General features: G+C 41.3%; 4 protein-coding genes across 9 annotated transcripts; 3 read left to right on the top strand and 1 right to left on the bottom strand.

Moving 5' to 3' along the window:
• The first annotated feature begins 626 nt into the window (after positions 1-626).
• LOC657022 (uncharacterized protein) lies at positions 627-9,414 on the top strand. 5 transcript variants are annotated; one of them, XM_015978760.2, is made up of 24 exons: positions 627-1,042; positions 1,197-1,312; positions 1,359-1,457; positions 1,819-2,042; positions 2,091-2,260; positions 2,586-3,275; positions 3,319-3,519; positions 3,565-3,693; positions 3,746-4,061; positions 4,338-4,746; positions 4,798-5,104; positions 5,154-5,259; positions 5,311-5,673; positions 5,724-5,854; positions 5,908-6,012; positions 6,059-6,217; positions 6,264-6,512; positions 6,561-6,729; positions 6,778-6,904; positions 6,952-7,335; positions 7,383-7,623; positions 7,663-8,940; positions 8,986-9,192; positions 9,235-9,414. In XM_015978760.2, exons 2-24 carry the CDS (start codon positions 1,215-1,217, stop codon positions 9,280-9,282), a joined length of 6,210 nt encoding a protein of 2,069 aa, XP_015834246.1. In that variant the 5' UTR covers positions 627-1,042; positions 1,197-1,214; the 3' UTR covers positions 9,283-9,414. The 5 variants fall into 5 exon arrangements, with proteins under 5 accessions (XP_015834246.1, XP_015834242.1, XP_015834239.1 ...); XM_015978756.2 differs by having other exon boundaries at positions 2,091-2,278; positions 9,241-9,414; XM_015978753.2 differs by having other exon boundaries at positions 2,091-2,278.
• Positions 9,415-9,502: 88 nt separating this feature from the next.
• On the top strand, positions 9,503-13,983 carry LOC656938 (uncharacterized). Its single transcript, XM_015978775.2, has 15 exons — positions 9,503-9,573; positions 9,618-9,661; positions 9,705-9,877; positions 9,924-10,371; positions 10,419-10,645; positions 10,691-10,793; positions 10,840-10,967; positions 11,013-11,588; positions 11,642-12,129; positions 12,176-12,905; positions 12,958-13,086; positions 13,136-13,266; positions 13,313-13,656; positions 13,700-13,813; positions 13,867-13,983. The coding sequence occupies exons 1-15, from the start codon at positions 9,566-9,568 to the stop codon at positions 13,932-13,934; spliced, it is 3,711 nt and encodes a 1,236-aa protein (XP_015834261.2). The 5' UTR covers positions 9,503-9,565; the 3' UTR covers positions 13,935-13,983.
• Positions 13,984-14,012: 29 nt separating this feature from the next.
• Nup98-96 (Nucleoporin 98-96kD) lies at positions 14,013-22,361 on the top strand. Its single transcript, XM_008195175.3, has 10 exons — positions 14,013-14,268; positions 14,319-14,447; positions 16,189-16,952; positions 17,925-18,361; positions 18,415-18,643; positions 18,693-19,763; positions 19,812-20,118; positions 20,333-20,526; positions 20,579-21,438; positions 21,487-22,361. The coding sequence occupies exons 1-10, from the start codon at positions 14,205-14,207 to the stop codon at positions 22,286-22,288; spliced, it is 4,857 nt and encodes a 1,618-aa protein (XP_008193397.1). The 5' UTR covers positions 14,013-14,204; the 3' UTR covers positions 22,289-22,361.
• A 27-nt stretch (positions 22,362-22,388) lies between these two features.
• Positions 22,389-25,872, bottom strand: LOC656685 (protein tyrosine phosphatase domain-containing protein 1). 2 transcript variants are annotated; one of them, XM_963194.5, is made up of 9 exons: positions 25,556-25,872; positions 25,402-25,482; positions 25,239-25,354; positions 24,158-24,280; positions 23,725-23,908; positions 23,402-23,679; positions 22,867-23,357; positions 22,672-22,819; positions 22,389-22,620 (listed from the first exon to the last, which is right to left on the bottom strand). In XM_963194.5, exons 1-9 carry the CDS (start codon positions 25,750-25,752, stop codon positions 22,457-22,459), a joined length of 1,782 nt encoding a protein of 593 aa, XP_968287.2. In that variant the 5' UTR covers positions 25,753-25,872; the 3' UTR covers positions 22,389-22,456. The 2 variants fall into 2 exon arrangements, with proteins under 2 accessions (XP_968287.2, XP_015834273.1); XM_015978787.2 differs by lacking the exon at positions 25,556-25,872 and having other exon boundaries at positions 25,239-25,349; positions 25,402-25,478.
• Between the last annotated feature and the right edge of the window lie 34 nt (positions 25,873-25,906).

Genomic DNA, 25,906 nt, shown 5'->3' with positions numbered 1-25,906 from the left:
CATATTTTATGACTATGTAATGACTGGACGATTCCGACTAAAAATTTAGTTTTTTTGATAAAAGTGCAGTTGGAGACTTACTTATGTAACATAATATGTAAGCAAACAATCGAACAAACCAATAAATTACCTGTTGAATTAATTTGTGTGTTATTTTACCTTTTGTTGTTCCCTCCTGTTTTAATTATGAAAAAAGACATAAAATATTCGAAGTTCACGTAACTGGTCCAATAGTTGTGGGGGCGCATTAGGCCGGCCTGTATGTTGAATTTTTAGATAAAACTGCATCGGAGCCTGTTCGTCGTGAATTGGAGAGCGCTCGAGAAAAACGCTTGAAAAATTAGCTGTAGCCTGGCATGCTATTTTCGGTAGTCCAATTTAGTTCGGCTAATTCCAGTACAATTAGTAAAATATAGAACAAAACAAGACGACAAATTCCTAAATAAAGCAGTGTGCGAACCGGTTGCGATTTTCCGCAACAATTGTATGTGATAATTTCCTCAGGGCCACTCACCTTTCCGCCATGTGTTTTCCTGTTCAAATTTAGCATTTTTCCGAAAAATCAAGAAAAGTGTCGTGGTTGCCAAATTTTCAAACAACTTTCCTTCTAAAATTAAATACCCATATGGTGGGGTGTTTCAGCAAGGAGATGAAGAGAAAAATCTAAAGTGCGTAAAGAAAAAGTGATTGTTTTGAAAGCGACTGGCGTCAAACACTGGATCGCATACGCTTTCAGGAATGAGTGTTGCTTATAAGATTTATAAATTGTTTGGCGAACATCCCGAAATTAGGTGAGCACGGAATCTGGTTGCGACGCTGACCGTCTTCTCTCGCACAGCTTCAACGTGTGTATATGTTCATATGAAAGTGACCCCGTGCGAATTATCGCCAAATTGTCCGATTTTTTCGGTAATGTGGGAGTAGTGCCGTCGTGCGAACTTTCCAGTGAAGTGATTACGTAATTGATGCACGTTTTCTGGGCCCGATGGTCCAGCGCATCTCCATTTTCTCCTAATCCCAGTTTTTGAGTAACAAATACACAGTAAGTGCTGTTATTCCCCATTCGTGAATTTGGTAAATCGAGTCAGGGTCTTGCAGCAAATACAAATGTGCTGTAGCTATATATAGACGGAACTCACGACCTAAGATGTTGCAGTTGTAAATTGTGAAACCCTTTCACCAATTTTTGTCTCTAGCGCTGAATTCGCCCAATCATGCATCACATGTACCCCCTTGCCAAGGGAGACCCCTTGTGTCCCCTAGGGTTCCACCCCCAAGTCAGGTGGCCCACTAGGTGTAAACGGTGCTTCAGGTACATAATCTAGTTTCGTTTTCCGACACAAACACAATCATTTTAGAGACTATAAGGAACATGGGGGGAAGCGAAGGGACGAAGAACCGTCCCTCCGAAGAGACGACACCACGGCGTCGACACCTAGTCTGTCTTGGAGTTCAAGGTACAAGATTTGCTTTTTCACATCATTCACGTGCTTGGCATCCTTCAGCGGTGTCAATTTTGACAAAAGTCAAATTACTACACGGTGCCAAATTAATTCAAACTCAATTATCTTTTTTATACCCAACTGCACGAGCAGATTTCATGGCAGATCAACAATTCAATCAAAAAACAAAAGTGGGGGTTTTTCTATTTTTGAATTTATCGATTAAAAGGAGGTGTTTTTTTCACTTTTTGTGCAGCCTCTAGCCGAGCGTAACCTTAGCAATGGGTTACCTAGACAATATCTTCATCAGTTTAATAATTATCTCGGTCCGAGTTGATTCAGAGAGTAATTCAGTTGATTTTGTTATTCGATTTAGGGATGCAGATAGTGAGAGAAGACGTAGCTGGGTATCTAGCAGCAACTTAGCGTCTGACCGTGACAATAATTCTGTAAAAAGTGAAAGTAATTATAGCAATCCATCATCTTGGACGTCCACTCCAGATTTAGCAAAATTGGAAGACGATACTCAAGCTGTCACAACAGTTAGCATAAAATTACCAAAGAGAAAACAAAAACCGATCGATACGGGACAAAGAACTGGTAATTAATCCAACACGAGAAACCACCGATCAACAAACCATGTTACAGTTTCTGATAGTTTCTCCATTAAACCCGAAAAGTCAGTATTTAGTAAAAACGATAGTTTAGCAGCACGCGCTAGGAAATTACAGCAAATCAAGGAAGCAGCGGAGGAAAAACACAAACGAATCCAAATAAAAGAAGTCAAAACAATATCAGAGGAACCAACAAATCACGATGTACAATTTCTCATCCAAGTAATTAAATGTTGTGTTGTGTTAACCCTTGCACTCCTATTCAAGTAATTAGAGCTTTGTAGTATTTGGGGCTTGTTACACCCTTTATTTTAAATTTCATAGTTTTGGGGAACCGCACGAATAGGATTGGTAAGACGCATGCCAGCTCATCCATCAAGAAGCACCCAGGACTGGTCAAATCATCGTGTTTTTGTACCTTAACAATTATTTTACCCCGCACTCGCACCGCTTGATATTCATCTAACTAACCATATTAACAAAATTTACTTAAAACACAAGAGTCAATACTGAAGACAATTTACGTTAGGTGAAACGAAAACCTACTGTAGTGGAAGACCATCATTCAGAGCCCGAAGACGACGCTGTAAGTATAGCCGGAACCGAGACAACTGACACCACTTTGGTGGATGCGCACGATCACGAGTTAAGAGAACAGTTAGAGAGTTTAAAAAAAGAGCTAGAAACGACGAAAACAAAATGTGAAAGACTTGAACGCGAAAAGAGTGACATTCTCCTGCGAAGACTCGCAGCGATGGAAACAACAACCAGCAAGACCACTGCTTCGGAAGTCCTGAAACTCCAGCAAAAGTGTAACGAGTTGCAACAAACTCTCGAGGATTTCCGGGACGAGAAGAAGAGTCTAACTTTTAAGGTGAAGGAGCTGGAGGAGGAGTTGGAACAGAGACCTACGGCCCAAGCGGCGCAGAAAATCGCCGATGAGCTGCGTTCGAAGCTGCTCGCGGCTGAAACACTGTGCGAGGAGCTGATGGACGAGAACGAAGACATCAAGAAGGAGCTGAGGGACATGGAGGAGCAAATGGACGAAATGCAGGACAACTTCCGCGAAGACCAGGCCGTGGAATACACCTCACTCAAAAAAGAGTTGGATCAGACCACCAAAAACTGCAGGATTTTGTCGTTCAAGCTGCGAAAAGCCGAACGCAAAACTGAACAGTTGGAGCAGGAAAAGAACGAAGCGGAGCGGAAGTTGAAAGAGGTAGAACGGTTAACACTTGTGGCCCCTTCTCACTTTTTGTTAGATCTCAGGGGGACAGTCAACCTTGGCCAATTTGGAGAAAATGAAACAACTCGAACAGGATTTGAAGCTAGCTAACGAAGTCTCGATTCGGTTGCAAAAGGAGTTGGATGAGACGAATCAAAAGCTTCAAGAGGAGTCCAAGACGAGCAAAAAGAAAGCGCCGAAGTTGGGATCCATCGGCAAATTCCCATCTGCTGATGGAGTAAGTTAGTTGAAAGGTTTGGGCGTGTCTGATCCCTGTTTGTAGAAAGTTTCCCGCGAGTCTCTGACTCGGGGCGGTTCCCAAGACGATCCCGCTCAGTTGCTGAGAGACCTCCAAGATTCAATGGAACGCGAAGCTGACTTACGGGAACAACTGAAATTTGCTGAAGAAGAGGTAATCCCTCCACGTGCCTTGTTTTCTAATTCATTTTTTTTCATTGGTCCAGATTTGTAAAAAATCATGCGGACATTTCAAATCCCCCGAATTGCATATTTTTCAACGCAAATCCCCTTTAGTATTGTTTGAGTCTCAAAACGTGGAGACCAAACTTTTCACAGTATCGACCCAAACTTTGTTAAATCTTGACTCATCTGAAGCAGGAACACAAGCCGCATTTGATATCTGTGACGCCTCTAGTCAAACAATTGAATGGCGACCACAAAGTTTCATTTCTTCCATTCAATTCCATCATCTCACAATGTCCAAAATTTACCAACCAGCGAGACATTTCTCACCAATGGCCACTTTCCTGAACGCAATGGGTAATAATTTTTTCCTACTTGCAGGCTCAAAATTTACGCAAGAAAGTGTCACGGATAGAAGATGATAATGAATCTTTGGTTTTGCAGCTGAAGAAAATGGCTACTCGAGCCAGAAGTACGTCAAAAATGAGCTGTGTATTGCATGATCATTAACAATTATTGGTCCTCTCCCTACTAATCCTTCCCACCATTTTCTACAGTTGCAATTCTCACATTTCTTGCTTAAGTTTTTTGGCTTTGTAGTCGTTTAACCGAATTAATTAATACAATTGGTAGGTCGTAAACTAAGTCCCACCAATAATTCAAGATTGACCCCAGAACCACCTTCTGAGAAAGGTGACGTATCAGACGACGAAGACCCCGCAGAAATCAAATTACAGTTAGAGTTGAGCGAACAAGAAGCTTCTGTTCTTCGACGCAAAGTTGAAGATTTAGAAGCGGAAAACCATAGAATTAAAACCAAAAACAAGGAACTGCAAGACAAACTTACCGCGAAAACTACAACAAAACGCACGGCTGTTGGTGGAGAAAAGGGCACGACACTGCAAAATCAGAAGCTGAAAGTTCTAGAAGACGAGGCGAACGACCTTCGGAAAAAACTCATCGAGAAGGAAAGAGACTGTGAAAGACTACACGCGGAACTTAGTCTAAACCAAAAGAGAAGTAAAAGTGTTCAAAAAAGCAAGTACGTGTTTTTTGGGTGCTTTTACACCAAACTAATTGCGTAAACCCACAGGTCTTTGGATTTGGATCAGCAAACTTTGGACTTGAAACGTCAACTTCAAGTCATTGAACAAGAAGCGAGCATTTTACGAAATAAAATCCAATCGCTTGAGGCAGAGAACGAGAAGTTAATAAGCGAGAATAAAAAGCTTCAACTAGTCCGAGGAGCGAAAAACCTCAAATCTGCGGACAAAAACTTAGACAAATACATTGACCAAATAGCTTCGTTAGAAATTGAAATTTCCGAGAAAAACGACAAGATCAAAGCGCTGGAAGAAAAATTAGAAACGGCCCTTACGCAAGATTCATCAAGTCTTAAAGTAAGAATTGTGTTTTATTCTACCATAACTTCTAAAAAAATATTGACAGGGAGGAAATTACAAACGATTTGTAGAGAGAACACCTAAGAAGGTTTCACAGTTAACATCGAAGGATCAGTTGAAAACTATGGTGCATGATTTGGAGAATGAAATTGGTACCTACCTACAATCAGCAAAGCTGACACTGTTCAAAAATTCTATTTTAGGTGAGATGATTGTGGCAATAAAAACCAGCGAAAACGAGAAGATTAAACTAGAGGAAGAAATGAAGAAAATGCGACACCAGAACGAAGTCAATAAAGCGATGCAAGAACTCGAAGAAATGAACAAGAAATTTGAAGAGATGAAGACTGAATTATCGAAGGAAAAGGAGAAAGTGACTGAAGAGAAAAGTAAATACGACGAACTTAACAAATCTTTGGTCAAAACGAAGGAATCCTTAACGAAATCGAATCAAGAGAAGAAGAAACTTAAAGAACAAATCGAGAAATCCAAGGAAGAACAGAAGAAAGTACAAGAAGAAAAGGATAAACTGGACGAAGAAATAGCTAAATTGAAAGCTAATTTAAGTAAGCATAACTAACGTGTTTGCGGCCATTCATTTAATTGTGACTTTTAGAAACTGCGACTTATAAACAAGATGAATTGACCTTAATAAGCCAGAAGGCTGAGTCGCTAAAATTAGACCTTGACTCTAAAGAAAAAGAGTTAAAAACCATCAAAAAAGAACTTGATAGTAAAATCAATGAGGTAATACGATTGATTGCCACTATTTCGTAGATAGAATTTTAAATGTGTTATAGTTATCTGAAAAAGCTTCGAAGGTGTCTCAGTTAGAACGGAAATTTAGCGAAACTGAAGAAAAATTAAAAATTGCAGAAAAACGTGAAAAGGATTTGGAAGCTAAAGTAGCGTAGTTGGTGTTTAGGAGAAGTAGTTAATTTTTCATTTCAGATTGAGGAAGAGAAGAGTAAAACCAAGTCGAAAGAAGGAGAGCAAAGTAAATGGAACGAAGAGCGCAAAAAGTACAATAACCAAATTGAGGAATTAAATAACAAAATTTTAAGTCTGGAAACCACAGTTGAGAGCAAAAAGAAATTAATCGAGCGATTGGTATTCATGTCGTTGGTATCGAAGTAATTTTTATTGTTTTTCGTAGGAAGAGAATTTGAAAAAAGAGCGAGAATCGTTTTCCAAAGTTGATGAACTGGAAACTCGCGAAATCACAAAATTAAAAGACGAATTAAGTAAGAGCAAAGCTAATTTGGCCGACGTTGAGTCCAAACTGGCATCGTCCCAAAAGAGCCAAAAGAATCTCGAAGATAAGTTGAAAAAATCGGAGACGGACAGTAAGAATGATAAACTGTCTCTTGAGAAGAAGAAAGGAGAGTTAGAAATTGAATTACAAGTAATAAAATGAAAAAATAGAGGCATTGTTAAAGGAAAACTGTTTCAGAACGAAAAGAAGAAAATCGAGGTGATGAAAGGCAACCACGAGAAAGAGAACAAAAACAAAGAAATGGAGCTCGCTTCGCTGAAAAGCAAGATAAAATCACTGGAGTTAAACGCCGGAGCTGGGACGAAAAGACTAGCAGAAATCAAACAATTCCAAGAGACTATAGACAGTAATTTGACACAATTTTGCTTTCTGTTCGTAATGTTGGGAATTTTAGAATTAGAAACTAATCTAAATAAAGAAAAGCAGAAATATGAAGACCTCACGGCTAAGTATGAAATTTTGGAAGAAGAACATGTAGTAACCAAGGCAAAGTTGGTTATGGAGAAAGAAACTATCGAAAAGTGAGACCATAGTTGGAAAAACCTTACAATTGTTTATTTTTTTTTAGTCAACTTTCTAGTACAAGGTCACAACTGGACGAATTGGAAGTTGAGTTAAAAACACTGAGAGAAACGTACAACAAACAACACGATGAATGGATAAAGGAGAAACTGAGCATGCAAGAAAAAATTAAAGAGATTGAGAAACGTAACGGAAACGGAAGCGAATTAGATAAAGTGCGATATAAAGCAATGCTGGACGATAAGCAATCCGAGTTGGACCAGCTGAGGAAGGAAAATGAGGCGATGCACGACCAAATGGAATACATGAGGAAGGAGACTGACGAATTGAGGAAAAAACTGGACGATTACGAAAAAGTGAACAAAGTACAAAGGAACATAAGTGCGGATAGTTCGGCAATGGAGAAGGAAATAAGGCAACTTAAAGCAAAGTCGGTGAATCATTTCCAGAGTTTGGTTTCCAAAAAATATGTTCCAGGTTGAGTTCTATTGAAAAATCCAAAAAGCTCGAATTGGGCGAGTACAAAATGCGATACGACAACCAGCTTTCTATAGTCAACGGCGAACTGCAACAGCTCCAAGGCCAAGTGATGCGGTTCAAGCGCGAACGAGACACGTACAAGCACATGCTAGAGTCGGCTCAGAAAACTATCGGCGATTTGAAAAATTCTCCAAGAAGTGCCAAAGACAATACGAATCCTTCTGCACACTACGATGAGGTAAGTCGCCATCCAGTCAAACAAAACTAAAAAATGCAGTTGGAGGAATCGAAAACAAAAATTGCAACTCTTGAACAACAAATCAGTTGCATGGAGGACGAACTTTCGGAAGCTCGCCTTGAATGTTCTCGACTGAAAACCGAACTGGTGTCGGAAAGGTCCACATGGGAAGTGAAAATGTCTGAACTGCATTCCCGGGTTAATGAACTAGAAGAGGAGAAAATCCTTAGTAGCGGAAGAACGAAAATTGTAGGACTGCGGACTCGAATGGAACTAGCTTGGCAGAAAGAACGCGAGGAACAGCAGAGATTATTGCAGGAAACTGCGACTTTGGCCCGAGATCTTCGGCAGACGTTGTTCGAAGTTGAGAGGGAACGAGACAAGGAACGATTAGAAGCGAAACGCAAACAAGAACAGTTCAAAAAGTCCTCCGAGGAGGATCAAGACGAAAATAAGAAGAAAATAACCGAGCTACAGTGCGATTTGCTGGAACTAAGAGACGCTCACGCCAAATTGCGAACCACAAACGAGAAGCTTCGCCGCGAAAAAGAACGCTACGAGAAAGAAAGAGAAGAATTCAAGTCGGTTATTCAAGGCAAGAAGCGCCTGAACCAAGAAGACGAACGAAAAGTCAACGTCCTGATTGAACAAATCGACTATTTGAAGCAACTAGCACCAGAACTGTTCTTCTCCCGCGATAAGGAAGCCTCATACACTCCAACTCCCCCACGGAGGAGCAGAAGCTCGAAATCGCGCGAGACTTCACCAGCCATCGAGCGCCGCGAGTCGTCTTTATCACCAGAAGACAAGCAACAAGAAATCCAAAACATGATGCTTAAACTGGCAAACACTGCGGAAGACCTGCGCCGACTCCAGAAACTAACCGAAGATGAATACGAACGGGAGAGAATCAAGCGCAGTATGGGGATGAGAAGAGCGACGTCCACTGAACACGAAAATGTCTCCGAAAGCAGATACAAGTCGTACCAGAAACGCAAAACCGACGGGAGCTTACACCGAAAAAGCTTGTCTCTAGAGCACACCATAGCCCAGAACGACCCCAAAATCTGGAAAAACGACAACGACAGCATGTCCAGTCTCCACTCTCTGGACATGTCTTCAGACGTCGAAAGGTGGACAACGAGGGACACGAGTCTAGACAGTCGCCTCTCTGGTGGTTCCACCCAGAGCGAGTTCGCCGGCGAGAAGAAAAAGAAGAAGGGAATCATGGGCAAGTTGAAGAAATTGACCAAATCTCGAAGCATCGATGACGAAGATCCTGGGACTTTCTCGCCCTCAAGATCACTATCGTCAAAGGTTGGTTTTCGGGATTTGTAATTGTTGAAATAACGTAGATTTTAGCAAAATTCGAGTTCCGAACTTCTGGAGGAGAAAGGGAGCAAGAAGGATTTGAGGGAGCGAATCACGGGTATTTTCAAGAAAAGCGGCTCGTCATCACGGAGCAACAGTGTGGAAAGACACGAAGTGAGACACGACACAAGTTCGACACACAGGCCCTTGATGCGGAATGGCAGTGGCGGGAATTTGTCCTCACGAGCGTCTCCAGCTGTAAGCTCTGAGCCCAAACACCCGGCCAAATAATTTTACTAGTTTCAGGAACCAGAAAAGACACCGAACGCAAAAGCTAAGAGAAATTAACATTTGAAACAATTTCCATTTTTTATCCCCCAAATTACGTGTTTTGTTGTTTGAAAATAGTGTTTCATGTTAATAGACCTGTAAATTTATGTTTGTAAAGTGATTCTTTAAATAAAGCCGCTATTCGAATCAGTGAAGGTTTCATTCCGATGAATAACATTTCATAATTGCCGTTTCATGTCTGGACATATTTATGCCGCAACTTTTAATGACACAAAATTACAGCTTGTCAGAGCACAAATTCGGAAAATTTTCAGTCTCATCTCAGCAGTGTCGACACAAAATGAATCTGTAAGTACGTCACACCTAATCACAAAATTTAACAAGTCTTACAGAGAGCGCGAAATAAAACTGTGCGTAAATGGCACCGAACACAAAGGTACAGTCCAACAAGCGTTCAATTTTCAAAAAAAACATTTTAGTGGACATATCTTGCCTAAGTTTGGACACAACTTTAAATGCCTTCCTCCGATCAAAATTAAACCTAACTGGGACCAAACGCATGTGTTTGGAAGGCGGTTGTGGGGCTTGCATTGTAGCAGTTCAGCGTAAAAATCACGTTGCAAAAAAAATAATTACTCAAGCGATCAATTCGGTGATTATCCCCTCTTATTTTATGAAAGTTTTATTGTTTTTTCCAGTGTTTAGTGCCACTTTTTTCGTGTCACGGCTGGAAAATCGTAACAATTGAGGGACTAGCCGGCTCTCAGAATGACCATCATTACTTGCAAAAAGTTTTAGCGGAATTTAATGGCAGTCAGTGTGGATTCTGCTCACCTGGCATGGTCATGAATATGTTTGGTCTCCTACAGGAGAAAAAATTGACGAAACAGGAAGTTGAGAATTCTTTTGGGGGTAATATCTGTCGGTGTACGGGGTACCGGCCGATTTTAAGCGCGTTCAAGTCGGTTTGTGACATTGAGGACATAAAACCCTGCCCCAAAGTTGCAAGTCGAAAAAGCGCCCCGTGTTATTTTAATTTAGGCAAAACAACGTGGATTAAGGTCTTTCTCTTCGATGATTTGTTGCAAGTTTTGAGGACTTTTGAGAGTTCTACGTACAAGTTAATTGCGGGAAACACCAGCACTGGTAATAAAAATGGTACAATGAATTTGTAATCATTATGATTACCACAGGTGTGTATAAATGTGATGGTGGGTATCAGGTCTACGTCGATGTGGCCGATGTTGACGAACTTACATCTTGTAAAATGGAAAAGGGGCACCTGGTCGTGGGTGCTAACATAACTCTCACAGAAACCATGAATTTGTTTGATAAAATTTCGCAAGAGAACGGTGATTTTTCGTATTTAAAAAAATTGGAAAAACACGTTGATTTAATTGCCAATGTGCCTGTCAGAAACGTAAGTATTTATTCATTTTAAAGCCAGAAAAACCAATAGTTTTAGTTGGGAACATTGGCTGGTAATTTAATGATAAAACATCGACATAATGAATTTCCGTCCGACATTTTCCTAATTTTTGAAACCGTTAATGCAGTTCTGTTGTTAGGTCAGTTGAATAGTATGATCTTCAATTTTTGATTCCCTATTTGTAGTCGATACTGACAAAAACGAGAGCAAAATATGTGTAAAAGACTTGCTGAAAACGCCAATGGGGGGAAAACTGATCAAAAAAATCATCCTCCCGCCCTTAAGCCCCAAATTTAAATACGAAAGTTACAAGGTATTTGTAATTAGTGAGTGAGTTCCCCACTAAAAAAAATTCAAGATCATGCCGCGGGCCCAGAACGCCCACGCCCTAGTCAACGCGGGCTTTTTGCTCGAACTAAACGCCCAAAACATAGTGCAGTCTGCTCGAATCGTCTTTGGTTCAATCAACCCCACTTTTGTCCGTGCCACAAACACGGAGAAATTTCTGACTGGGAAAAAGCTTTTCCACGATGAAATTTTGCAATCAGCTTTTGAAATTTTGGATAAAGAACTCGTCCCCGACGCCGTTCCGGGAGAACCGGAGCCGCGTTTCCGCAAACAACTCGCAATCGCCCTATTTTACAAGTATGTTTTGTCCATAACGCCGAAAAATTTGATCAGTCGCCAAAATCAAACGGGGGGTGTTTTACTGGAACGGGGTTTAAGTTCGGGTAGTCATGTTTACGAAAGCGACAAGTCCAAGTATCCGTTGACTCGCCCAATGGCGAAAAGGGAGGCACTTGCGCAAGCCTCGGGCCAAGCCGAGTATGTCATGGACATGCCAGACCGGCCAAAGCAGCTTTTCGGGGCTTTTGTCTTGGCCAAAGTGCGGGCATTGTCAACGGTACGCAAAGTGGACACAAGCCAGGCAATGGTACCACTTTCCGCGTCCGGGCAGGAATTAACTCTAAACTATTTATTTTGTAGAAGTTGGATGGGGTTGTCGCCTTTTTCTCAAGCGATGATATTCCGGGACGTAACAATTTCACGCCCAAGGAGACAAACTCGTTGTTTTTTTCAGTCGAGGAGGAGATTTTTTGTAGCGGACTCGTCCAATATTACAATCAACCGGTGGGTCTCGTGGTTGCCACTAGTCAAGAACTGGCCGAAAACGCAGCAAGTTTGGTCCGAGTCACGTACAATGCTGGGAAAGCGCCACTTTTGACTATTCAAGACGTGGTCAAAGCAAAAAAGGAGAGTTTGGACACGGAAATTGGGCCGAAAAGTCGCGGCAAGGACATTACACATGTCCTAAAAGGACGGTCCGAGTTGTCCTGCCAGTACCACTACCACATGGAGACGCAATGTTGCAGTGTTGTGCCAACGGAGGATGGTCTTGACATGTACCCCTCGAGCCAATGGCTCGACTTATCGCAAACTTCCGCAGCTACCACACTCAACATCCCGATAAATAAGTAAGTTACGAGCATGTGACTTATTTCCATCGAAAGATTTTTGAAGGATCAACGTTGCGATTCGCCGATTGGGGGGCGCGTTCGGTGGCAAAATCTCGCGAAACGCTTTAATCTCATCAGCGGCTGCTCTCGCAGCTTACAAATTGAAGCGACCGGTCAAAATTTGGCTACCGTTCGAGACCAACATGGACATGGTCGGTAAAAGGTACCCCATGTTATGGGATTACGAAATGGGGGTTGACGGTAGTGGCACTATCCAGTATTTGGACCTGACTTTGTACTCCGACTACGGTGTTGGGGGCAACGAGCCCAACCTTCCGTACGTCTTGGACGCAGTTTTGGGAGCTTACAGAACGGATTTTTGGCACGTTAAGGCCTACAAAGTCAGTACTAACAACCCTGCAAGTTGCTACATCCGAGCCCCTGGCACGTGCGAAGGGTTGGCAATCATCGAATCGATCATGGAACACGCTGCCGTGACTCTCGGCATAGACCCGACCGACTTCAGACTTAAAAACATGAAGGCGGAGCACGATTTGCTTGCACAGTTCGTCAAAGAACTGTACAAGTGGGCTGATATTGACGTGCGCAAGCAACAAATCAAGAGATTCAATGAGGAGAACCGCTGGAGGAAGAAGGGATTGGCGGTTGTGCCAATGGTTTATCATTTCCATCTTTTTGGCAACTATGAGGTCGTTGTTTCCGTCTATAAATCGGACGGGAGTGTGGCAATCGCGCACGGGGGAGTCGAGATGGGGCAAGGTATCAACACTAAGGTGACCAGTGACTTTGTTTAAATTTGAACTAATCGTACACGTGTAATTGAAGGTCATTCAAGTGTGTGCCTACAAGTTGAAAATTCCAGTCGAAAAAATTTCGGTCAAGCCTAGCAATAATTTGATCGCGCCTAATGCCCACATGGTCGGTGGTAGCTTAACATCGGAAACAGTTTGTCACGTATTACCTCACTCTTGTTTTTTTTGTTTTTCTCAAATATCTATCACAGGGTGTGATTAAAGCGTGCGATATCCTGTTAGAACGCATGGAACCGGTCAAAAAACAGCTCGAAAATGCCAGTTGGGAGGAAATTGTGCAAGAATGTTACAATCAATATGTTAACTTGTCGGCCTCTTCAATGTATAAGTGATTCGTTAAGTAATTAATTTCCGAATAATGTTTTTAGGGGTAGCCCTTCCGAACTGAAAAATTACGCGATTTACGGCGTTTGCTCCTCCGAAATAGAGCTGGACGTTTTAACCGGGCAATATATCGTGCAAAGGGTTGATTTACTCGAAGATGCCGGTACTAGCATGAACGCTGGTATCGATATGGGGCAAGTCGAGGGCGCGTTTGTCATGGGCATGGGTTATTTCACGTCGGAGAAGATTATTTTTAGCGAAAGCGGCGAGTTGTTGACCAATCGCACTTGGAATTATAAACCACCAGGCGCGAGGGACGTTCCAGTTGATTTTAGGATCAAATTTCCGGGCGATACGCCCAATGGCGTTGGAGTTCTCAATTCCAAAGGTAAATAGCTTGAATATGGAATCATAACTGTGGAAAATTGTAGCTATCGGGGAACCACCGCTATGTTTGGCGTGTTCAGTCCCGTTGGCGATACGCAACGCCGTTGCGAGTGCCAGAAAGGAAACGAGAAATTCGTGCGATGAATGGTATCCTTTTTGTGAGTTTTTTGTTAATTTGTTACATAATTGGATAATGAATACAATTTTGTAGCGGGACCCTCAACTGTGGAAGACGTTTTCACGAACTGCTTACACGATTTTAAGCAATATACGTTGTAAAATAAAAAATTGTATTAATTGGTTTGGTTTAATAAATGATAGCTGCGCAGTTTGAATTTAATTTCGCGCCACTCGCAGGTGGCGCCACCGCTTTTTACAATAAAAACAAGATGGTTGTCGTAAATAAAATTTGCGGTAGTTTAACCGTCTGTTGTGTTTTTGTGGCAAAATATTAGTAAAAACCGTCGTGTTTTAATGTGGTGTTAATGAAAATCAATCGCTGCATCTCCTGTGATTTCTATGGATGCCTAACCAATTGTGGTCGTAAATATGTATCCCAACTTTATGAATAAGCCAGCATTCATGAATAACCCACCGAATTCAACTTTTGGGGGTAAGTTTGCCGAACTGAATCGGTGGTTGTTACCGTGGTTGGTTTTCTAGCGTCCACTTCGACTTTCGGACAACCTGCCCCCAACACCTCTATGTTTTCATCAATGCAGCCCTCGAACATCTTCCAGTCTGCGAGCACCTCGTCCTTCGCATCGGCGCCCACAAGCCAAACCAGCTTCGGTACGTACACCCAACAGTTGTTAAAGTTAGTAGGAAACAGAAGTAGTATAACCTCACACTTGCCCCCATGATTGCCCATTATTGTGCAACACGTTCCCTTTTTGTTTACTAACACCAAATACACTAATTTGTATTTTACTAACCCGTATGATGAGAATTGAGTTGGTTTGCGCGAATGAGAGAGTGATTTTTGACAGATCAGCATTGCGATAATAAAGCGTCTCGAATTTGTATTAATTTTATTATGATTGTGACAGTTGAGCCGCCTCTCCCGCTGTCTCCAGATGAGGAGAACTACCTGACGGCCGCCTGTGAGTTTCTATTTTTTTGTTACTTTCAATATTTTTCATGAATTTTTTACAGATAATCGCGAAGCTATACGTAGATTTGAGGTGCAGGGTGGTGGTGAGTAATATTGTTCTACTACAGCCTCGTTTACGTTTCCTTGTCTTTTCAAAATGTACATTCTTTTTTTAAAAAAATAAATAAATATGTAAAAATAAAACAGATAACGTTTCCTTATGAAGTTATGACGGAATATCCCATACAACTCTTGTAAAAAGACGATACTCTCTAGGTCTTTTATTTTTTGTATACAGGGTGACCTGACTAATATTTCTATGCCGTTTTCATGAATTCATAGATCTACTCCAAGTACAAACTAAACACCTTATATATAACATAGTTACATTCCACGTAAAAAATAATGTAACCTTTATACTTTTATACTATTAATAGTATCTTTTTCCTGGAGATTGTACACATTAGAACTAGAACTCGCAGACGTTTATTATTCTCACAGAATTCAAGAGTTCAACTAATAAAATAAAAAACAAAGTTATAAGGCATTTTACTTGATTTTAGATAGCCCGGGCTTGGTTGATCCAGCCATTTTGAGATACGCTGGTGCTGGTGAGTTTTTTTGTCATAAATTTATCTTTATTATTTTCTGGAATTTTTAGGTGAGATTTCTCCCAGACCACCGTATCCCGAATTTCATTCACCTCGCGCTGCTGAGCCGGGACCCTCTGGTAAATCGAAATTATTGTTAAGTTGGAATTGTTTCTATATTTTTTTTTATTTAGGAGAACAGAGAGTTCCACAGCCATTAAGCCCGTTTACTATTACACGTAAGTTAATTTAAGGTATTACGTATATATTAAGTAATTTTCAATAGGCCAAGATGGTAGACCTCTTAACCGACAATTGACCCAATATCTTCAAAGTAGTAAGTATTGCGACAGTTGAGCTTTTCGATTTTATTTTCTTTTAAGTTGGTGGTGGCGGTATTTCAGTTGCTTCATGTGTTTGTAAGTAACGGTTTGTTATTTTCGGCCAAAATTTTTTTAAATATTTGATAGGTACAACAACCAGTTCTATGACTTATTCTATGGCCAATATTTCCGATCCAGAGTTTGGTAAGCTAAGTCGATTGAAACAATTAATTTAAAAGATTCATAGGTTTAGCTGATGAGACAATGAGCGCCCATTGTAAGTATACTTCTTGTCTCATATATCGGGAGACACTCCTATGATTTGTATTTATTTGGTTATTTTATTTTATTGTTTAGCTAGTTTAACTAGGATGTCTTGTAAGTCGTCGTCTGGTAAGTGAGATATTCAATGATGGTTTTAACGGAATGATGTGTGATCCCTATCCATATCCTTTTTTTTTCCCAAGCACAGAATGGGCAATAGTCCGATATTTCATCATTCAGTTTCTTAATAAATCTGTCTGTAGGCACAAATCCCTTTGGCCAGCAACCACAACCATCAACTAGCGGTTTATTCGGTGGCTCAAATGCATTCACTCAAAATAAATCATTCGGATTCGGCTCGGCCCCTCCTCAGCCCGGATTATTCGGCCAACAGCCGCAACAACAACCCGGAACCTCTCTTTTCCAATCAAACACTAATACAATGTTATTCGGAAGTAACGCTTTCGGAAACCAGACCACCGGCACTGTTATTAAATTCAATCCGGTTACGGGGACCGACACCATGCAAAAAAACGGGGTAACCCAGTCGATAAGTACCAAACACCACTGCATCACGTGCATGAAAGAATACGAGAATAAATCGCTGGAAGAGTTGCGATTTGAGGACTATTCGGTTAACCGGAAAGGACCCCAACAACAGGCCGGTTTCGGAAGCACCCCTTTCGGGGCTTCGACCACTACAACGCCCTCGCTTTTCGGGCAAACTGATAACAAACCCGCCTTCGGACAACAACCGCAAGCATTCGGCCAGGCGCCGGCTTTCGGACAAACAACACCAGCTTTCGGATCGACCAACACGACAAGCACTCCGACTTTGTTCGGAAAACCGAACACTTTCGGCGCTACCACTAGCACCCCAAGTTTTGGGTTTAATGTCACACCGGCAACCAACCCTTTCAGCGCTAATCAAGGCGCCAAACCCTTCTCCCAACCCCTGTTCGGGACACAAACCACGCAAGCGCCCGCCACCTTCGGGGCCGGCGTTTTCGGCCAAACGAACACCCAGGTAAGCGCGGTTTTACTTCAAATTTCCGCGATTTTTGTGCTTTTAAGTGCGATAGTGCACGATAATTTTTACTTTAATTATAAATTTATATATCGTCGTTTATAAAAATTTTATTAGGATTATAATTTTGCAAGATATTCAGTACTTATTTATTAAGTAAAGTATTTTTGACCTTCTAAAGCTTATAAAGAATTATATAATGTAAATTAAAATGCATTAAAAATAAAGTAAAACAAATCAATGCACTGACCTTATGGCATTTCCCATCGCATCATCTTCTTAAACGGACCTACTGAAATAAAAACAATGAAGTTAGAACAATACGCCTCTAAATTAGTTGAAAATATTACAGATTTAATGTAATTTTTATGAAAGTGTTGCAAACTAACCCTTTAATCCGGATTGTTTCTTCCTTTTTCTCCCTGGAAATCCATTCTAGTAGCACACACTAACCACTAGCCGCACACGTTCAACACGCACTAGCAACGAATTTAAATTTTTAAACTACAAAATTTTTATTCACGTATTCGCGACAACAGTAAGTAACAAACTGATTGAAATTAAATGGCACATTAATTGTGTAATGTGGATAAAATGCCACCAACAAAAAATATAATCTGCTAGATAATGAATTGTGACAAGGTGGCAAACAAAGAGGTTGTTAGGACTTCGCTATTTAACGTTTTTTGCGGTACCTACCTGAAACATATACAGGAAGGTGCATTTTTAAGGTCAAGTATTCGTAACTTTATTACTATTAAAAAGTACACAGTTCTACCTGTGTAAAAGTACAGAGATTTTATAAAATAAATATTTCCGCAACTCAGGTATCGAATAACCAAAAAAAAAAATTGCTTTAAAATGAATTGAATTAGAAAGTATGAAACTACTTTGCAATATTTGCGAATAAAATACGCTACGTTGGTAAAACGTAGATCAAAAAATCTAGCTTTTGATTTGTTCCCGTTCTAGAATCCTGCGACCAATTTGTTTCAAAAACCGGCGCAGCCCACCACTGGGTTCAATACCGCCCAGACGGGCTTTTCATTTAATCAAACGGGTACGACCCAGAGTTCGAATTTGTTCCAAGTTTCGAAACCCAACACCGGTTTCGGAATTTTCGGCCAAACTAACACGGGAACGACTGGGTTTGGCCAAACGAGTCAACCAGCTTTTGGCTCAAATTTCGGCAAACTAACCCCTAGTACGTTCACACAACCTACTCAACCTACATTTGGTACGAACTTGACCACCGGCTTGCAACAACAACCACTGTTCGGTGCTGCGACGGCAAAACCGCCGAGTCTTTTCGGCGGCACGACAACCGGAAGTGGTAGTCTTTTCTCTAATAATGTTTTTCAACAAACGCCGGCTTCGTACTCACTTAATCTCAACCAGCAACAACCTGCGTAAGTGGTTTTTGTCGGTTTGAAGAGTTTTATTGAATTTGCGAAACTTTCAGTCACTTTCCGCCAGAATCGGGCGACGACAATAAAAGTATCTCGCTGCTTGCAACTGATAGCTTTCCCGATGGGCCGTTCGTTTACGGTCTGGAGCCTAAACTTTTAGATTCGAGTAAAAGTACCACGAACCCGCAGGATATTAAGGCGCTTTTGGATTATTCGAAAAAGAGGGATGAGAGTGCAGGGGCGGGGTCGAAAATCAAAGTTGACTTGCCGAGACCTAAACGAGTAAGTGCTCGTATTGTTTTTGTCGCTGTGTTACTATAATTATTTGTAGGGTACTAACTACAATAAAGAGTTTTTCGAAACGAGCCAGATGCTTAAAAGTTCACATAAATGCCTCGTTATTCGTAAATTCAACGACAGTAATTCCACTATTTACAATAAATACAACAATGAGCTTATCGAGGAAGCTGAGGAGTGTATCAAAGCATCGCCACCAAGTGAGGCCGGTACTTGTGTAATTTTGAGCCCGCGGAGTCTTGTCACTGAGAATGACTACACGGAAGATCTGACCGAGACAGATATCACCAAAAGCAGGAGGAGTTTGAAGTTGCAATTCGACCCATCGGTCACTGACAGCGCCAGAACGAACAAGTCGTCCTATTCGTTCGACGATTCTAGTTACAGTCCCAAAACAGGTTCGAGCAAAACTAGCTTGAGTGAGTCAACGACTGCAAAGTCAACTCCTCGGTTCGGCAACGGGAGTATAGGGATAAACGACGACGAGACAATCACGGACACGGTTCCTGAACTAGCTTTGACTGTGTCGACGACTGACACAGAAAGTACCGAGAATCCCGCCGGTGTGGTACTGACACGACCGGAGTACTACATGTACCCGGCTTTGAAAGACTTGCATCAATACATGGATGAAAACGGCGACTGTATCGTGCAAGGACTGACGATTGGGCGTCGGGGTTACGGCAATGTCCATTTCCCCGACCTGATCAACATCGCCAACATGAACCTGGACGAAATCGTACATTTCCGTCACCGTGAAGTGATTATTTACCCCGATGATAACAAAAAACCCCCAGTGGGCGAAGGTCTAAACCGGCGCGCTCAAGTGACCTTAGACAAAATTTACCCGCGGGAGAAGGGAACCAATAACTACATCACCGACGTCAATCAAATCATCCAAACCAATTTCGTCGACAACCTCATGCATGTCACGCAAAAGCACAACAGCAAGTTCGTCGATTATAGGCCCAACACCGGGTCGTGGGTCTTCAAAGTGAAGCATTTCTCCAAATACGCGTTCACGGACAGCGACGAGGAGGAATGCGAAGTCTCGGCGGATAAAACCGTCACTAAGAAGGCGCAAGACCTTTTGAAAAAGCTTGATGTAAGTAGATATTTTCCTCTGGGTGTGGGGGTCTTATATCTGTTGAAGAAGGTGGACGAGGTGCCGCCACTTGGGTTAGGGGGCAGTGCCCAGGTAAGCAAAACGCGACTCATGCAGGACTCGGAGGGTTTCGCCTCCGAGCCGACGTTACTCGACTTCTGGCCCGAAGAGGATCAATACACCATTTCGGAGGAGATGTACCACACAGAATCGTCGATCCAGACGCTCAAGTCGTCGCTTTTTGTCAATTTGGAGAGTCAAGAACCGAAGAAGACGCAAAGTGTTCTCAAACAACAGCTAATCCCGAGCAAGGTTATTGTGACGCCTAAGGTCTACAAACTACCGGATATCAGACGTAAGTGTGCAGGAAATCAGCATTCTAAAGTAGATTATTTCCATGGCCCTTAAAACAGCTCGAATTGTTCCAGTAACTATTGTGTTACCAGTTTTTTCTAAAATATTACAGCGTGTCTATTACGTACGATTAAATAATTTTCAGTTTGTTATATAATATTTTAATAGTATTTTTGTTTTCTAAGAAATAAAGCTATATTTGTTTATTTATTTAGTGGCAATCGTTCCGGAAAAAGTCACCACAACTCAAAAGTGTTACACGGAGATGGGCGTCTTCCGCTGCAACACGTATAAAGTGGGGTGGGGGAAAGGTTTCAATTTCTATAACTATGATCCTGTTGCTGACAACGAGGTGGTTTATGCCCTCACTCATTGTAACGTCGATGTCATGAATGCGAACTCAGCAATGGTTAGTTGTGCGTTTGTGTTATCTTATCATGTGTTGTATAATTTGATTGTAGCCAAACTTGACTGATTTACTTAAAGTAACCCTTGAGGAAAGTGATATCGTGCTTGATAATAACCAAATACCAACTCTTCGTATTAAATGCGACTTGAATTACCTGCAAAAACAAACCGATTTATTCAACGATTACGTAAAAACTCAGCCACTGTCAGGCCGGGAAAAGTACTATTGTAGCGTTTGGAATTTGTGTTTGGCGCTGTGGGGACCGGGCGATAACACGCCTTGTATGCGAAGACAGTACGTCAGTGACTGGTTGAGAAAATTTTCGTACGAGTTATCCGGCGACGTAACTTTGCATGACCGAATCGGTCGTGACGAAAGTGAGGCATTTAAAACGATTTTCAAACTATTGTCATTCCATAAAATTGCTGAAGCGAGCGAGTTGGCCGGTAGCAACAATTTGAGTCAGTTGAGTCTGCTGATCAGCCAGATGAGTGCCAACGAGAGGGTGAAAGCCTGGTTGAGGAAATACGTGGAGAGTTTTGAATGGAGGGAGAGGGATGTAATCACTGATGATTTCAAAAGATTGTATTTGCTTCTTGCCGGCATACCGGTGCATGAAATTATAAACACTTGTGAGGATCTGGACTGGATGAGGAGTTTCGGGGTGCATTTGTGGTACGTGGCCCCAGCTGCAGCTCCGATTAGTGTGGCGTTTAATTTGTATAAGAAAGCGTTTGAGGAACTTGACTATGCAGCAAAGCCGGTACCGCCGCACTGCGAGGCTGATTCGCCAGTAAAACACTACGATATTCTCTACCAAATTTTGACGCTTTATGTTGATGGTACGCATCAATTATGTAATGTTTTGCATCCCGAAACACACACTGATAATCTCATGGACTATCGGCTTAGGTAAGTTTGCAAAAAAACAAACAGTTTTGTGTAAATTGAATATTGTAGTTGGTTTTTGCTTCAATTGTTTGCGTCATTGCGAGTCGGGTTGATTCGCGAGTCGGAAAAGGATCACTTGCACACAACGTTCGCCACCCAGTTGGAGAACTTGGGCCTTTGGAAGTGGGCGATCTTCTGCCTCCTCTTCCTTGAAAACAACTTGTTGAAAAAGAATCTGGTGATGAGAATCCTTGATAGGAATCTCTCGACTCGAACCGAGTCAGTTGAGAGAGAACTTGTGAAGACTTTCAAAATTCCCGCATCTTGGATCCACGAAATCAAAGCTACGAAAGCCAAAATCGCCGGTCGCTACTACGAGTACTTCCAGCACTACATCTACATGGGGAAGTGGCAAGAGGCCAATGCCGCTTTTATTGACAATATTTTACCCGAGCTGTTCATTAACGAACAGTACGACTATTTGAATAGCTTTATCAATAAGATCCAACCGTATTCCAATCTCCTAGTGAACTGGAACACGCAGGTTGGACTTGTTAAGGAATTTCTGGAGTTGCAAGAAACATTGGGTGGAAGTACCGAAGTGTCGTCCGTTGGGGGAAAACTAGCTTCCTTGTTCCGAAGAATTAACTGCTTTCCGACTAATAACGACAAACAGAAGCTGTTCGTTGTTGAACTTTCGCGAAAATGTGCCTTGCTGTTTAAGATTTTTCACAAGAGTTTAGATAATCCGGTGTTCCAAGCCAAGTTTGTTGAGATTTTGAACAATCTGGCCATGCCTCCTGATATTAAGCATTATGAGTTCTTTCATCTGTTCAACAAATTCACCGTAGAGGAGCCAGAAATTCGTTAGTTATGTATTTTTAATAATTGTCATTTTATGTTTATTGTAATTCCTTTCTGCTTAATAAATATGTTATTGTGGACGAGTGGTTTTAATAAAAACGTACGCGATGGATTAAGGAGATTCATTAAAGAAGTACATACATTAAAAAAATAGTATTTCACACACACATTTCGTTTATTGGAAGTCATTCTCGAGATCATTCTCGTTATACATCTTGCTTTCTTCTAAGTAAACACTCGACTTAAGGCTGTGGTGAACTTCAATCAGTTCAAACAACGACTGGAAAAACTCTATTGTGCAAGCCAACGTTCCGTCCCGCAGTTTTTTAAACCCTTTATCTGCAACCACGGCCGGTTTGTGTTCAACGCGGCAAATGCAAAAATACAAACCTATCGGTTTCATCTTCCCTTGGATTAGCAAAGTTTGCTGCGAGCATGCGGCAATTATCCGTTTTATCAAATCCTCCTGATTCTCTTTACTAATCGGGTTAATTTTACTGACAAATCGGAGCAAATATTCCATGAAATAGCCTTCTTCCTGGAACAAAAAACTAGTTATATTGCGTCCTCACAGAGGATACATACAGCTGGAAACTTCTGGAAGCAGACTTCAGGTTGCTTGTAATTGACGACAATGTTTTCAAAAAACTCGCGTTTCATGACCGGATGCTTCAGACTCTCGATCCACTCAAAAAGCAGCATCGCTAAAATCCTCAAGTCCGTCTCAATCGCAAGCTTCGCCCACCCGACTTGGGACGAATTAATTTCGATTTGAAACTGTCTCACTTTCTTTTTGATCTCATTCGATAGCGTTGAATAATCCAGTAATAGTGCATCGACTGCGACATTTATGTCTTGGATAACTATTGATTCCTCACTCATTTCTTGATTGAAACACTTTTGTGTTTCCAACTCTTGAAAACATCGATTTTCTATTAAAAGTTCTTCCCTTATTTCGTCACCGTCTAGGGTGCTCAATTCGGAAAACGAGTCGCTCGGGTCGCCATTCTCGGAAGGGTTTGGACTAGAAGGTGAAGAGATTTCTTCAGGAGACTTTAATTCGTTGGAAAAGAGCGCTGAAAAGCGGCATAAGCCAAAATAAGCGCACCAAACGACTCACAATCGGAGTTCGTGCTGCACAAGCTGTAGGTACTTTCGTATCTTTTGATGTTCCCGTTGAGTTTCGTGTAAAGGAAATCGAAGGTGAGTGGCGTGTTTGACGAGAATTCGTCAATCCAGCAGCCACACAGCTTCAAAATCCGCTCGCAAATGCAGTGGACGATCTTCGGTATGAATTTGAAAGTGCGTTCCTCGTAGCCGTGGAGGATGACCCTCTGCCTGTGCAGGAACCGCACCAAGCTAAACTCACTCATATATTTGTTTTTGTTGATGTTTTCTCTGAAACGTTAATTTTGGTTTCGGGACAATACCCAGTTAACATACTTGAGACAGTAGGTTATAGTTCGGGGAAGTACAAATTGTGCGAAATGGCGGACACATAAAATTTGTCCCCGGGTTTGGACCGACCCCGGCCTTTTCAACCGGACGTATCTTATGGCATCGTTTGCGCTAACTCGAAGCGAGTAAACCAAGTAACACGCTATCAGAACCCCAGTTCTCCCTAGACCTGAAAGTTGATCGTTTGATCAGAATATTTAATGCCCGTGGCCTTGAAACAGCGATGTTGATTATACATCATGTCAACACAGAAAATAAAGTTTTCTTGATAGCAATTAATAAAAAATGAACGTGGTGTTGGACCAATAAATATGATTGACGGCGTGTTTACACTACTTAATAAAATCAATACCAAATACAGAAATAAAAGTAACAAACTCATCAACTCGGTCATATCGCATGTTGCTTATATTCTTACCGGCGTGGCAGTGAATAGCCACGCGTCCTTCCGTTACGGCAAACGCCAGGACCTTCACCATGTTGAGGAGGCCCACCAGCGTGGCATCCCCGTAGTCCTTCCAGGCGAAATTGTAATAAAAAACTGGAAATGGGCATGGATTTTAAACTGTGCGACTTGAGTGTGACTAAAAATCCCCCATTAAAATAAATGAGGCTAATTAATTATGGAAAAAGTCGATATCAAAGCGCACTTTGCACGTCACGCGAGCATAATTGACCGGGAAAGGAATTTCCCACGGGATAAAAACCCTAATTCCCTTCGGGTAATTGGAAGCTTATTGGGTTTGTCGATTTCGGCCAAAGCTCGGCCGGTTTATAGTTAGAACAATGCGTAAATAATTTACCCTAATCGAATACGGTTCTTCATTAAATAAAGTTCAGATAGGGGTATTCAACAAGTCGATTCATTTACGAATCAATTCTGCCCGATTTAAATAGACAGTTGGGCTCAAGCACCAATTAATGATTAATTCGATTTAAACACGTTAACGGGGCGAATTCACGCGATTTTATGTAGGTTAACTTATCAGGTTTATACCCCTATGTTGTACGACCCGATTTCCTTATCAACGGACGAGAAATTTAGAAAATCTACATACGCGTAATAACTGACTGAAAGATTTATGACGGGGGTTTTTCGCATTTGCATTTTCCGGAAACGCTATTTTTATACTTTGTTGTTTTCGGGGGCCGATATTGTGGCAATGTTTTCCATTCGCAGACGTAATTACAGTTTTTTATTTATAGAATATTTTCTTTTCGGAATCAATACAGATAAAGTCTTTAGGTAATTATTTCGTGTAATCGCGATTGCCCACGAGGGAATTATCTCTAATTTCAGTTAGTTTTGTTTTTCGTGCAGGAAATGGTATTTATGTTGTTATGTCAACGAAAGCTCATGCACATTATTGAATAAATTTACTTATGGGTTTGAGTAGGTGAAAAGTAGTTCAAGTGTAAATATCGGATCGATTCCTCAACCGAATTAGCAATTAACATGCACACAAAAAGATGCGGTTGATAACATTGTTATGACTTACTATTGTGTTCCATGAATATATTTGGGTCGTAAGAAAAGCCCGATTCTTCCAGCGGTTGCCCGCAACTTGCATGCTCTCTCGGTGATTGTAAATTAATTATCGATTTTATTCCTAAACTAAAGAGGTATCATAATAACTAAATAATTTAGGAGCTCGGGTGTACCTTTCAAATTGTTGAATTATATTCTTTTGTACAATCACCATAGTACTAGGACGTGCCATCGCTAAAATATCGTCAGTTATCCTGCAAAAACGTGCCTCATGATTTATCACGTTAATTGCGCAATTTGAGGATTTTTATTCCAGGAGATACTCACCAATGTGAGTATATCCCCTGTATGGCCAAACTGTCGGCTTTCCAGTTTTCCGGATTTTCGTATTTACAATTAGTCCCGCCACAGAAAACGCTACACTGAATACCTTGCGGTGTCAACCGTCTTATATGATCAGATAATTTACTGTAGTTCGCTTGCACGGTTTCATTAGTCGCACTTTTAACTTCGTACAGTTCCATGGTAAAAAACTACATACACCCTCACCGCTTTATTTCAAAATGATACAATCAAACAAGCACATTTTTAATCGAGCTTTTAGCGCATGCTTGAATTTATTATTAGATATTATCTGCATAAAAGCTGAAGAATGGTCGCTAAGGTAAATATCCGACA

Source organism: Tribolium castaneum, chromosome 10 (genome assembly GCF_031307605.1).
Source record: "Tribolium castaneum strain GA2 chromosome 10, icTriCast1.1, whole genome shotgun sequence".
In the NCBI taxonomy this organism is placed as follows: domain Eukaryota; kingdom Metazoa; phylum Arthropoda; class Insecta; order Coleoptera; family Tenebrionidae; genus Tribolium; species Tribolium castaneum.
This window is presented reverse-complemented; position numbering and strand designations above follow the sequence as displayed.